Source organism: Garra rufa, chromosome 25 (assembly GCF_049309525.1).
Source record: "Garra rufa chromosome 25, GarRuf1.0, whole genome shotgun sequence".
Classification (NCBI taxonomy): domain Eukaryota; kingdom Metazoa; phylum Chordata; class Actinopteri; order Cypriniformes; family Cyprinidae; genus Garra; species Garra rufa.
Genome location: NC_133385.1, coordinates 22,172,125 through 22,186,137, shown reverse-complemented (window position 1 = coordinate 22,186,137; position 14,013 = coordinate 22,172,125). Strand labels below are relative to the sequence as shown.

Genomic DNA, 14,013 nt, shown 5'->3' with positions numbered 1-14,013 from the left:
ATTAGGTCTTAAGTGAACTTAAACAGTTGGGAGAATATCGGACATTTATCAGTACATTGCATCCGTACATTCAGTTTTAAAAGGACAGCAGCCTAATTTAGTTGCTATTATATGTGGCATTAATGTTAATCAAACAACAAAAGAAAGACAAAGTCACTCAATGCTCTTGACTAAATCGCTTTAGTAGCTCTAATAAAGATTCATTGAAATTTATTTATATAAATAAATATGTCTGCTTAAAAGAATGAAGAATATGCTAAACAAGTTGTTATAAAGAATGCATAATTAGCCTATATAACTCTTGGTATTTATTTGAAAAGAAGACCAAGTTCTTGTTCTTGTTCAAGTGGTTTTATTTAATTTGAATATAAAGGCATGTTGTGTGTCACCGCAGTTAAATCTGTCTATCATGATAAAACCTTAACATTGAAATTTTAGAGAAATGCTTAATGTGTTACACTGTAACTAAACCCATTCGATTTTAGCAGACTAAATTTACTGTAGATTTAGTTAACTAAAACAATTCAGATGGCTAAAACTAAATGGCCATTTTAGTCGAAAGATCTAACTTTGCGGTCAAAATTAACACTACATTTACAGGTTAATAAAGGCCTTCTGAAGCAGTTTTAAAAACTTGTTTTACCCTTTTGAGCATTTCTATGCTTATTAGAGTATCATAGCATGTTGGTTTAGTAACATGCAAATGTCACCCAATTGAAATCAACTGGGAGTCAGGACTCAGCAGGTTTTAGTACAGAGCTTTAGTCTCTGACATAAATCTACCAGTGTTAAAGCTGGCATGAAATGAAAATTGTAATTTTTGTAAATGCTTATTATAATTTGTATTGTAAATGATTTATGAATGCAAATGTTTAATTAAAAAATGAAATCAGTATTAATTAAAAACTCAACCTGCCTTCTCCAATCATTTAGCCTGTTTAAATCCTGCTTCTCCACTATTGACTTAAAGCTTGCATTTATTTTTGAGTGCAGTGAATTCAACCAATTCTTTGCCCCATACTACTTTTTATTTTTCTATAATGCACTCAGATGTGTGACAAAAATAAGTACTTTTATTTGGATTAAATTACATTTTAAAATACTTGTAATCAGACTACAGTTACTTTTTTTATTGATTACATGATTACATATTATTCACACAGTAGCAATAAACTATTCATAATTTGAATCTCCCTAATTCCTCTTTTTCATCTTTTAAATGTTCATTTCTAAAATTACATACCGCTTATATACACTCAACGTGTTCGCTTTGTGGACAATTATACAAAAAACAGTCATTAGTCAGGTGGCGACCTCTGGATTTACAAAAATCATTTCAGTTGTATGTAATGTTTTCTCAACATTGTAATCAGCTACTGATGAACACATGGATTTTTATTTGAATTATCAGAAGGTTAACTATGTATTACTCTCTTTGGAAGGCTTTGGTCTTTCAAACACATGTATACATTTCTTTTTTTTTTTTTTTACTTTTTGTCAGCTGAACCTCCTGAACTTGAAGTACCCCTGAGATTTTAAAATAAATGATTGAATAATTAAACTTCACATTTGCATGTTCATGGTTCTCTGACGTTGATTAAAGGAACACTCCACTTAAAATAGGCTCATTGTCCAACTCCCCCCGAGTTAATAAGTTGAGTTTTTCCGTTTTGAAATCCATTCAGCCGTTCCCCTTTTCTGGCGATATCACTTTTAGCATAGCTTAGAATAGATCACGGAGTCATATAAGACCAATAGCATTGCGTTCAAAAATGACCGCAATGCTAGATATTTGTCCTATTTAAAACTTGACTCTTCTGTAATTATGTCATGTACTAATACCGGCGGACAATGTAAAGCTGTGATTTTCTAGGCCGATCAGATTAGGAACTACACTCCCATTCCGGCGTAATAGTCAAGGAAGTTTGCTGCCGTAACATGGCCGAAGCAGAATATCATGCAGCGTCTGAAATTAGTTCCCAGCTAGTTTAGCATTTGCACATGTGCTGCGTGATATTACTGCGCCTGCTTCATCCATATTATGGCAGTAACCTTCCTTGACTATTGCGCCGGAATGGGAGTGTAGTTCCTAATCTTATCGGCCTAGAAAATCACAGCTTTACATTTTCCGTCGGTATTAGTACACGATATAACTACAGAAGAGTCAAGTTTTAAATAGGACAAATATCGAAACTCGTTGGTCATTTTTGAACGCGATGCTATTGGTCTTATAGGATTCAATGATCGATGGTAAGCTATGCTAAAAGTGATATCGCCAGAACAGGAGAACGGCTGAATGGTTTTCAAAACGGTAAATCTCAACTTATTAACTCATGGGCAGTTGGAGAATGAGCCTATTTCCAAAAAAGTGGAGTGTTCCTTTAATGGTCACATGACATGTAGGTAAACAAATTTGGTGTTGATCTGAATAAATCTCTAGGAGTTCGCACAAATTTTGCTGAGAAAATTGAAAACAACCAACTTCCTGTTGGGTTTCGGATTTTGCTCCGAGAGAGGTATTGGTGTGTTACATGTTACCCATTTCTGAAACCCATATCAGACGTATATTTTCGCCAGGTCTGATGTGTGTGCAAGTGTTTTATTTTGATTGTGATTTTAAAATGATTTTGTAAAATTATGGCTTAATTATTAGCTTTTAATGAAACTCAATAACCCCCTGCACTTCATGTTGGTAATTACAACAAATCCAATATATTTTCTTACTTTTTGTGTTTTGTATCAATGTGGTACAAGATTGTCTTCTTTCAATGTGATAAGTTAGGTCAGAAGTATTCAAAAAGTAGTCTGATTATATTACCTTAAATGTGTAATTTGTTATGTAACTTGTAATCTGTAACAGACTACAATGTAAGTAATCTACCAATCCATATTTACTCATATTAGTACTAATCAAACCCAACTCTCTTCTTCCTCAGATGATGCCGCGTAAATTCTCTGCACCAGGTCAGCTTTGTTCCATGGGTGGTCACATGCCAGCCGCCATCAACCCCACAGCCGGGCGGAAGGGTTCGCTGTGTCTGACCAATCAGCAGTATGGCTACACCTGCCCCTCCTACAGCATGCCCCAGTGGACTCAGGCAGGCCCGCTGTCATCCACCGCTCCCCCTGCAGGACTACAGCAGGGCTTCCTCATACCCTCCGGATCTCACCAGTCTGGCAACAACTGCGGGTCCACCAATCTACGCACCACTCAGGCGAGCTGAAACCATAGGGTTGGTACAAGGAAGGGAAGAACTGTGCCTCACGGGGTTGAGATTATCGGACCTAGTCCGTTACATGGACGCGTTTACATGAGAAAGACTGTCAGGTCCATATAATGTGACTCGGGTTATTCGAATCTGACCTAACCTGCTATTTTAAATGATTGACTGATAGATGAATGTGTACATTTGATAACGAGGCACAGGGAAGGGTAAACTGTTTGTCTTAAACATCAGATATATAGCCTTACAGTAGATACCGTAATAAAGTCAGGCAGTGAAATACAATGGTGTTGCAGTTTACCTACAGACATGATGGAGACTGAACGAGTGTATCCTACATACGAGTCTAGATTGTTGGAAGACGGATAAACAAGGTAGGTAGGAAGAAAGGAAGATTGAGAGTAAAGCATTTTAGAGACAAGTATTGAGGCATGTCAGTCTTAATTTGCTTAAGTTGGAGTTGAAATGAAAGAAAGAGGAAGTGCAATTGAGGAAGGTTTAAGCAGGGATTTTATAGCTCTTCGTACTTGCACGTATTTCATAGCATTGTTCATTCGTGACTTTTTTTTTATCATTTATGATGAACTTACAATAATACAGTGTATCTTATATAGACAGTCACCACTACTCCCTGTCCACGTTTTTTTTTTGTAAGTGGATAGAAGGCTTAATTTGGATAAGGGTGAGCATCCTGAAAGCATCTTTCTTCATTCAGTCACATGTTGCTTTCAATTTGAATGAAGCTAGCCTTAAACAGGATTATGTCTTCCCCTTGTAAAATATCACATCCATCAAAGCCCATGTAGATGTGCTGTACTAAGTGAAATACTTGACCAGCTTTGTGCATTTGACTGCAGCAACATAGAAGTACAGTATTAAACTACAGCACCTCATAACCAGTTTGTTGATATCACTCCCCAAACCATTTTTTCTATACCACAAATTGAGTGCCAATTGTTTGCGGAAGTGACGTCCCGTCACCTCGAAAATGATCCGCTTGACTTCTCTAGAGAAGGTAAATGTTACTGCAATGCAGAAAACACGCCGTTTAAAGGTTTAACTGACCGGGGAGGCTTTATTTGTTACTTTTGATACTTGAGTCCTTTGTAAATTGACCAGAACCACATTTAGACATAGTAAAACTGTCGAAATACCACTAATCACACGCTCCCGTCACATAACTGAAATTCTGAAAACAATCCATAACTCACTTGTTCCCATAGAAAACAGCATTAAATTTGTGGGGTCAAAAATTGCTGCTGATGTTTTCTTTCAATAATTTTCCATCCAGGGTCCTTTTGGTGATTATCTATGGTTTTTGTGTTTAAAATAAAAAGTGTATATGTATATATATATATATAAATATATATTCAAATGCTTAATAAAACCTTTTGGACTTTTGCTCCTCCCACTACATTGTGCTTTTTCTTACTGAGTGTTTTCCAGAATTTTACATTTAGCAGGGTTCAAACAGATACTGTAAAATGAAGTTCCAGAACATAAGGATTTTGAGCACTACTTTTTTATTCAATCTGAGATCTTATCAAACAGTGTCTTCTTTCAAATAAATAAAAATAAACTAAAACGAAATGGTGAAAATAAAGTAAAAGATACTACACTTTTACTATAGTAAAACCATGGTTAATTTCTAAAGGGATTTGTATGTGTACCTTTTTTGGTTTTGTTTTTATAACTGTACTGCCTTAATTGTTTGTTTTCTTCAAGATAAAAAAAAAATAATTTGCAAAACCGCTCTGAAATCCTGGAAACAAATGATTCTTCATATGCAATCTGAAATTCATCAAATGATATGTGAACCCACACTTCAACCCAGGACCGCAAATGGTGTATAGCGAATTATTTGATTTAGATCGAGACTTCAGAGCATGTTTCACAAATCATTTGATTTGGATAGAAACCGGTTCACGAATCATTTTGCGAATTGGGTTTTAACTTAAAATGGTTTGTAATATGCGATTTGAAGTCCCGAACTAAATCAAATGATTTGCGATACGTAAAGTTTTGATCCAAGTCAAATTGTTTGCGAATCATTATTCAGACTGGGACTTCGTATCAATTCATGATACACAATTTGAAGTTTCAATCTAAGTCACTTTTACTATAGTAAAACCACAGTAAAATTTTTTAAAGGATGTATTCATGTATATTTTTTGTTTTGTTTTTATAACTGTACTGGCTAGAGAGATTTGCAAAACCACTCCGAAATCCTGGAAACATGTTTCGCCATACGTTCTCCGAAGTCTCGACCTGAATCAAATGATTTGCGATCCACGCTCTGAAGTCCCCATCTGAATCAAATGATTTGCAATACATGTTTGAAGTCCCAATCTAAGTTAAATGATTTGCAACCCCGCTCCGAAATCCTAATCTAAATCAAATGAGTAGTGATACGCAATTTGAATTCCCCATCTGAAACAAATTACTTGCTGTAAGAGATCCGATTGGAGCGCTTCATAACAGTTAAATCATTTTGCGACGCACTGGTTTAATTCATTCAGAGTTTTGAAAGCTCTGTTTCATTACTACGTGCTTGTTAAAATCATTACAAGTGATGTTGAAATTTGAAGAAGAATGGCTCTTTTATTTTGATCTGGCTTTTGCTAGAGAATTTCTTGAAATGAATGATCAAAGTCACGAGTTTGAGTCAATCGGAGCGCCTCCAGTGTAAATGACTCAATTGCTTTGGTTCATCTGTTCGCATCTTCAGCCATATTTACGTAACATTGTCAGTACTACTACTGACTTAGCTCGCTAGTTTTAGGACATGAAATGAAATGAGCGAAAAAAGTATGTTTTTTAAATTGCGTAAAAAGATATGTACTTACTCAAATTGAACACTTATTTCATAGATGCATTGTCTTTCAATAATTCAAGCACTTTTTTAAAGATAATGCAATTTTTAAGGGTTTTCCAGGCTTTAAATGAAGAAAAATTTGCTTTAGGTAGTTATTCAAATCCATCAGATATTAACAAAATGTAGTAAAATAACCCGGGAACACTGTTTTAATCCATTCAACAGATTTTTATTCTCCATTAATCAGAAATAAAATTAAAAATAAAACCTGCTTATCCTTTGATTTATATTACAAATTATGAGGTTCCGTCAAAAAAGACAAACACATTAGCTTTCCATATTCACAAATCAGTATAAAACAACTGTACATAAAATATTTTCTAAAATAGTTCAATTCATTACGTGTCCAATCTTCGTTTCTTCATCATCTGGCCGTGTCTGTATGGGCTCTGTGGTCCACCTTCATTAACAATTACAACATCATTACCATAGGTCCGTATTTAAAAAGAAGCTAACGTTATTTTCTCCTAATGAACAGGCGAAGTCAACAAGCACAGGCTTGTTATGAATTGTGGGCCACAGGCTGCCAGCTCTGAGTGTGTTAAGTCCCAGGCTATTTATATTAATGGGGACGTGGGATGTCTGCATGAGTAAGGAGGCAAAACCAGAACTCTGTGCATGTATATACTTGCCTAATTGTGTTGTTGTTTTAAATGAGCATGTATTTATTCTGAAAACATGTCAGACTGTACCTGCTCCTGCTGTAGATCTCATGTCAGAGGATCTGTACTGGCCATATCCTCCGTGGCCTTGAGGAACAGCATGGCCCTGAGGTTGAGCTGGTGGTCTTAGGTACTGGGCTCTCTGCGGGGTCTTGCTGCGTGTCGTCATCTTGTGCTGGCTCGGTGTCGTGGGACGGGGAGGTGCTCCTGTGGAGCCTGCTCCAGGATCATCAAGCATATCGATGCCGTCAAGAGTGAAGTCCCATAATTCCGGGTCATCTGAGAAGAAGTGAGAAGTGTTTATATATTTCACCTTACAATCTAACAGCCTTTTCTTGGGTTTTAAGATTAGTTCACTTCCAGAATGAAGTTTTCCTGATAATTTACTCACACCCATATCATCCAAGATGTTCATGCCTTTCTTTCTTCAGTCGAAAAGAAATTAAGGTTTTTGAGGGAAGCGTTCCAGGATTTTTCTCCATATAGTTGACTTCAATGGGGATCAACAGGTTGAAAGTCCAAATTGCAATTTCAATGCAGCTTCAAAGGTAATTTTCTAAAAGAAAATTTTAAATTTATATACTTTAACCACAAATGCTCATCTTGCACTAGCTATGCGATACAAGCCCATGACTTCATGCATTACGTAATCATGTTGGAAAGATCACAAGTGGTTAGTTCTTCATCTGTGTACTTTGGTTCAAAAAGGTAGGGTAGGGTGAGAAACTCTTATTTTCTCCTCCAACTTTAAAATCGTCCAACATTGTTGTTTTAGCCTTTTTGTAAAGGGAGTTTGACTTTCTTTGCATGTTCGCTTTGTAAACACTGGGTCGGTATTTCCACCTACGTCACACGTGACTTTTCCAACGCAAGAAGTCGAGCTAGTGCAAGATGAACATTTGTGTTAAAAAGTATATAACATTTTTATTTTCCTTAAATGGCAGATTGTTTCACTAGATAAAACCCTTATTCCTCAGCTAGGATCATGTAGATCCCTTTGAAACGGCAATTTGGACCTTCAACCCATTGGCTCTCATTGAAGTCCACTATATGAAGACTAAAGAACGATAGACATGAACATCATGGATAACATGGGGGTGAGTAAATTATCAGGAAATAAACAAATAAGCTTTTCATTGATGTATGGTTAGTTATGATGGAACAATATTTGGTCCGAGATACAACAATTTGAAAATCTGAGGGTGCAAAGACATCTATATACTGAGAAAATTGCATTTAAATTTGTCCAAATGAAGTTAACAATGCATATTACTTATCAAAAATTAAGTTTTAATATATTTATGGTAGGAAACTTACAAAATGTCTTCATGGAACATGATCTTTACTTAATTTCCTAATGATTTTTAGCATAAAAGAAAAATCGATAATTTTGACCCAAACAATGTATTTTTGGCTATTGTTTTGTGGTCCAGGGTCACAAATATTAAAATTGTCATTGATTACTCACCCCCATGTTGTTCCCTCGACCATTGTTCAACTTCGGTACATAAATTAAGATATTTTGGATTAAATCTGAGAGCTTTCTGACCCTGCATTGACAGCAACGCAACTGACACGTTCAAGGCCCAGAAAGGTAGTAAAGACATCATTAAAATAGTCCATGTGATATCAGTGGTTTAACTGTAATATTATGAGGATATAAAAATACTTTGTGTGCAAAGAAAACAAAAATAATGACTTTATTCAACAATTTCTCTGACATTTTGACGTAGAACCCAGATGCGGTGTGCCTTGTGGAGCTCTTGTAAATGTGTATAGAAAACTGACACGAAAGAGAAGAAATTGTTAATTAAAGTTGTTACTTTTGTTTTCCTTGTGCACAAAAAGTCTCGTAGTTTCATTAAATTAAAGTTGAACCACTGATGTCACATGGACTAGGGATGCTCATATTGACCGTTTAACCGTTAACCGACCATAAGAATTAACCAATTATTACTATCAGTTAAACGGTTTAAAAGATTTTCCCTGTTCTCGGAAGCGCTGCTAATGCGTGATAATTTGAGTATATATGAATACAGTTTTTGATGTTGCTTCGTTGCTCTGTATGCTGTTTGCACGTTGAAATAAAACATTTGCTTGTATTTTTTATGTATCATCACAGATACTCATGCATTCTATTTTTAAACTAATTTATTATTCTAATTTTATCAGTTAACGGTTAGGAAAGGAAAGGAGGTGAAGTGAGGCCAAGTATGGTGACCCATACTAGGAATTTGTGCTCTGCATTTAACCCATCCAAGTGCACACACACAGTAGTGAACACAAACCCGGAGCAGTGGGCAGCCATTGCTGCAGCGCCCGTGGAGCAGTTGGGGGTACGGTGCCTTGCTCAAGGGACTCACCCTGGTATATTGAGGGTGAAGAGAGTGCTGGTTATTCACTCCCCCCACCGACAATCCCTGCCGGACCTGAGACTTGAACCTGCAACCTTTGGGTTACAAGTCCAACTCTCTAACCATTAGGCCACGGCTGTTCGTATGTTCGAATAACGAGCAGCGGCTGTCGGTCAGGAAAATTAACCGAAATGAGCATCCCTCACAGGGACTATTATAGCGATGTCCTTACTACCTTTCTGGGCCTTGAACGTGTCAGTTGTGTCGCTGTCTATAGAGGGTCAGAAAGCTCTCGAATTTCATGAAAAATCTCTTAATTTGTGTTAAAAAGATGAACAAAGATGGAACGATATGAGGGTGAGTAATTAATGACAATTTTTATTTTTGAGTGAACTACCTCTTTAATCTCTGTTGCCACTTGCAGCCACAAATATTTATTACTTAAATGTTTTATTAATGAACACCCTAGGACAGTGATTCTCAGCCAGTGACTAGTATCCCAGCAGCCAGTATTTACCATCATGGTCTAATCAGTGACGCTGCTGATCATTTATTATAGCATATGTTCCCCGTGCACATATACCATGACCACACCTTTCTTAAAAATACTCCTTACCAGCCAGATACTCCTCCTGCTTAGCTGTCACGAGGTGTCCATTTGGTGTACTGTGGTTAACAGGACCTACAGACTGTCCTAAAACGATAAACCCACCGATGGAGAGTGCTACACACCTGACACTCCTGCAAGCAAAGGCTTGAATCTTTTATACTCATGGCTAAAACATGAACCCTTAAATTTTCCATCACACCTTGCTTAGACGGCAGCTTCGGCTCAGTGGAAGCGTTGGACTGCTGGGGTTTCTGCTCCTGTAGCAGCCTCTTAGCCTCCATTTCCTGTCTGAACTTTTGCTGCAGCTGCTGCTGTCTCAGCTTCCTCTGCTGCTTGGAGTCCAGCGGAGGATCAGACGAGGACAGGTCAGCCACGTCAGCTGCTGACCTAAGAACACGGAGAGAAGCAGATTTATCCTAAGTGCAGCTGGCTAGTGTTGTAGTTGAAGTTAGCACCAAATAAACTCACCTTGAGGTGTTGCTGGGCCTGTTTTCAGAGTCCTGGTGAGCTGACGTGTTGCCAGAAAGTGCTGCTGTGTTTGTCAATGAAGTCCTGGATCCTGTGCCGCTCTCATGCCCTCCTCGTACAGGGTGACTTCCTATCCGCTCTGAGAGGATGTTGGCTGGTTCTGCCGGTTTGATAAATTCCCTGCTGTTGGCTCGGGCCAGGCTGTCAAACCTGGCCTTCTCCACGGACGGCTCGCTGTCACTGCGTTTGGTTTTGTCCGGGTCTAAGGGAGGAGGTGGCTGACATAACAGAAAATACACTGTGTTTTAGGTACAGAAATTAAGAAAATACATTCAAGTCAGAGTATCAACAAATTTGGCCCAAATGTTGACAGGATTACTTCTTACCTGTTTTGGTATTTTATTAATGGCTATGAGGTACTCCTTGTTCAGAATACAATTTCCAAGCGCATTTCCAAAACACCTAAAATAATTAACATTAAAATTAAATTACAGTTATAAAAGGCATAATGTATAGTCAGCTAACCTGAATGATCTGAATGACCTGAAGCTGTTTGTTTTTTTTTTGTTTGGTAATAGTTGTTCATGAGTCCCTTGTTTGTCCTGAACACTTAAACTGCCTGCTGTTCTTCAGAAAAATTCTTCAGGTCCCACAAATTATTTGATTTTTCAGCATTTTTGTGTATTTGAACCCTTTCCAACAATAACTGTATGAGTGAGATCCATCTTTTCACACTGAGGGACTCATATGCAACTATTTCAGAAGGTTCAAACACTCACTGATGCTTCAGAAAGAAAGCGATCTGTCGCGCGTGTATGTCTCTCATTGTTTACACAGTGCATATTGGCCTCTCAAAATGGTAATTATTTGTGCTTATCCTGATTCTGCCAACCGATTTAAAACTAAAAGTTTACGTTTCCATGTGTGAACTCATCTGGGAGTGTTGACTTTTCACCGATTACATTGCCAGATCAGGATGTGAACGCGCTCCATACAGATAAACTTTCCGGTGGATCAAAGGTAAATAATATTATAAATACTGTTCAGTTTCTTAAAACAGACCGATCGTTGGGTGTCTTAAGTCCTTAATGTATCATCACAAGCCACATGGTTTAATTTGATTTTGTCGGTGTATGTTTTTTTTACTTTTGGTACTATTTGGTAACCATTGACTGCCATTATATGACTGACAGACAGCAACTGTTTGAGTTAAAAATCTTTGTGTTCTACTGAAGAAACAAAGTCACCAGACGTACATCACATTTTCATTTTTGGGTGAAAAAAAAAAAAAAAAAGACAGCAGAATGCCATAACTGACCAATCAGAATTAAGTATTTGCAGAAAAATTACTTGAGTGATCTTTTCAGTCCATCTGTGACAGCTTCTTTTCTTGCCTTTTCCAGTGACAGAGCTTTGGATTTGAGGCCTTCGCTCACACCATATCCTACATCCTCATGGTATGAGCCATCCTATGGAAAAGACACTTTAGAAATGGTATGCTCCTCACAATGCTGTGTGTCTGTCTTGTAAAACCTCTTACCTTTAACTGAACCTTCACAAAGGCACTGACTCCGACATAAAACTTCCCATTGATGAGGTCCACAAAGTCTGTAACACAAGATTGACTTCTTTTTAAAAATACTTGTTTCAATACAGTTATGGTAGGACAATTTTGAAGTAGTAGGAGAAAATAAGATTGGAGTTTTTTAACCTACCCTAACTGTATTAAACCAAAGTACACAGAGTATGCATTCACATTGCAGAGCTAAACAAGACGCGCATTTGACATTAAAAAGCATATAAATTGTACAATTTTTAATTTATATATATTTAGTTTTGCTAGATAAGACCCTATTTCCTCGACTAGGATCATTTAGAGCCCTTTCAAGCTGCATTTAAACTGCGTTTAGGAAGTTCAAACTCGCGGGCACCATAGAAGTCCATCATATGGAGAACTTTCCTAAAACGTTTTCCTCAATAAACAATTTCTTTAAGACAGACGAAAGAAAAACATGAACATCTTGGATGACAAGGTGGTGAGTAAATTATCTGTACATTTATGTTCTGAAAGTGAACTTCTCCTTTAAACTAATCCTGCAACCTTATGTGAATGCAGCATAAATGGCGATGTTTGACAATCTGTGCCTGTCGTGATAAGAAACATGATGGGCTTACCAACATTTTGTTGCGAAATTGAATGTGACCATCCATTATAGCCAAACATTTCATTGGCCAGACTAATCACCCTGTGACCTTCAATATAGCACACCTGCAAAAAAAAACAAAAAACAAAGATCTAATAATCTGGAAAACAGCAAGATAATCAACTATATCAGATGGGCCACTACCCTGCAGTCTTAAAGATGCTGAGTTCAGGTCTGTTTGATTAGGTTTGGAGCTAAACTCTGCAGGACAGTGGCCGAAGTTGCCCATTTCCTGAACTATATATGTGACCCTGAACCACAAATCAAGTCATAAGGGTGAATTTTTTTAAATTATGTTTTATACATCATATATAAATATTATGCTACTTAAAGGAGTAGTTCACTTTCAGAACAAAAATTTACAAATAATGTACTCTTGTCATCCAAGATGTTCATGCATTTCTTTCTTTACTCGTGAGGAAATGATGTTTTTTTGAGGAAAACATTTCAGGATTTCTCCTCATATAATGGACTTCTATGGTGCCCCCGAGTTTAAACTAAGGGGGGTGAGTACATTATCTGTAAATTTGTGTTCTGAAAGTGAAATACTCCTTTAAGACTCGTTTTGTGGTCCAGGGTCACATATTAGATCAGCAAAGCTTAATATTGATAGGTGTACATAAAGTGCATTAATTCTCACTTTTTGCCCTCCTCCAGCCTGTCTGGTGCTGATATATTCAGGTCCGAGTTTCTGCCGTAGAGCATTCTGGACTGCCTGATACTCCTCTGCGCTGTATGCATACTACAACAAACATAAACACATACAGATTTTTGAAATATTATTGTATTAATACATTACAAATCGTGTTTCTGTAGCTATTAACATGATGTTAAAACACATACCTGCCCAAAACACGTGTTGGTTTCATGAGGTTTCCTCTCGTCTTGCCTCCCACTGCAATACTCCATGTGTGTTTTCTTATAGCTGAGCCTCAAAAGCCGTCAATATTCTCTTTTAAACGATGCTGGATATGTGTAATGTGAGTGAAGATCGCTAAACAGTAACAACAGGAAGTCTGGCACAACATTACGCGCTAATTTACGCCCATAGTGCGTTAACATCTACCCGCTTTCTGTTGAACAGACAGATTGAAATGGTGAGCGTTCAGTCAAGGTTAGTGGTATAAAAGGATACTAATATAAAATTCGCAAGCCGAGCAGCAGAATGATCGTTTGTATATTCCCGCGCCGTAACCTTTACGTCGCCCCGCCCACTCACTCACTCACTCACTCGTGCGTACTACGTCATAAAGACTGAGGTATTCGTGTGTGTAGCGTTATGGTTTTATAACAGTAAGATTAAACGTGGCATTTATTTGAAATCCATTTAGTGATTATTGTCCGATGTATAAATGCTTCTTTTTTTATTGCCACTTTACAACCAAACGAGGTACATAATTACATTCCAAAATATAACAAATCTTGTTCAGCTTTGGTTGAGTATAACCAGAAATAAAACAAAAAATGAAAGCATCAGAATAACCAGAAAGAAAAGGAAAATGCATTAAAAAAAACTACTACATGAGCTTTTAAATAAAATTATACAGCCCCAAGAGAGATCAATTTAAGAGCTTTCTTGTTATTAACACATTTTAAAGATTTGTGTAGGAGTTTTA

General features: G+C 37.2%; 2 protein-coding genes across 2 annotated transcripts in view; one reads left to right on the top strand and one right to left on the bottom strand.

Annotated features, from left to right (window-relative positions):
- Nucleotides 1–4,638, top strand: part of wnk1a (WNK lysine deficient protein kinase 1a) — a 32,084-nt gene extending 27,446 nt beyond the window's left edge. Inside the window, exon 24 of the mRNA XM_073831423.1 lies at nt 2,937–4,638. Coding sequence (XP_073687524.1) covers nt 2,937–3,224 — 288 coding nt within the window. The 3' untranslated portion in view covers nt 3,225–4,638. The remainder of the gene's footprint in view (nt 1–2,936) is intronic.
- A 1,649-nt stretch (nt 4,639–6,287) lies between these two features.
- rad52 (RAD52 homolog, DNA repair protein) lies at nt 6,288–13,819 on the bottom strand. The gene is made up of 10 exons (XM_073832127.1): nt 13,241–13,819; nt 13,038–13,139; nt 12,369–12,462; nt 11,734–11,801; nt 11,544–11,662; nt 10,580–10,655; nt 10,194–10,471; nt 9,925–10,112; nt 6,792–7,040; nt 6,288–6,499 (listed from the first exon to the last, which is right to left on the bottom strand). The coding sequence occupies exons 1-10, from the start codon at nt 13,304–13,306 to the stop codon at nt 6,438–6,440; spliced, it is 1,302 nt and encodes a 433-aa protein (XP_073688228.1). The 5' UTR covers nt 13,307–13,819; the 3' UTR covers nt 6,288–6,437.
- Nucleotides 13,820–14,013: the final 194 nt, after the last annotated feature.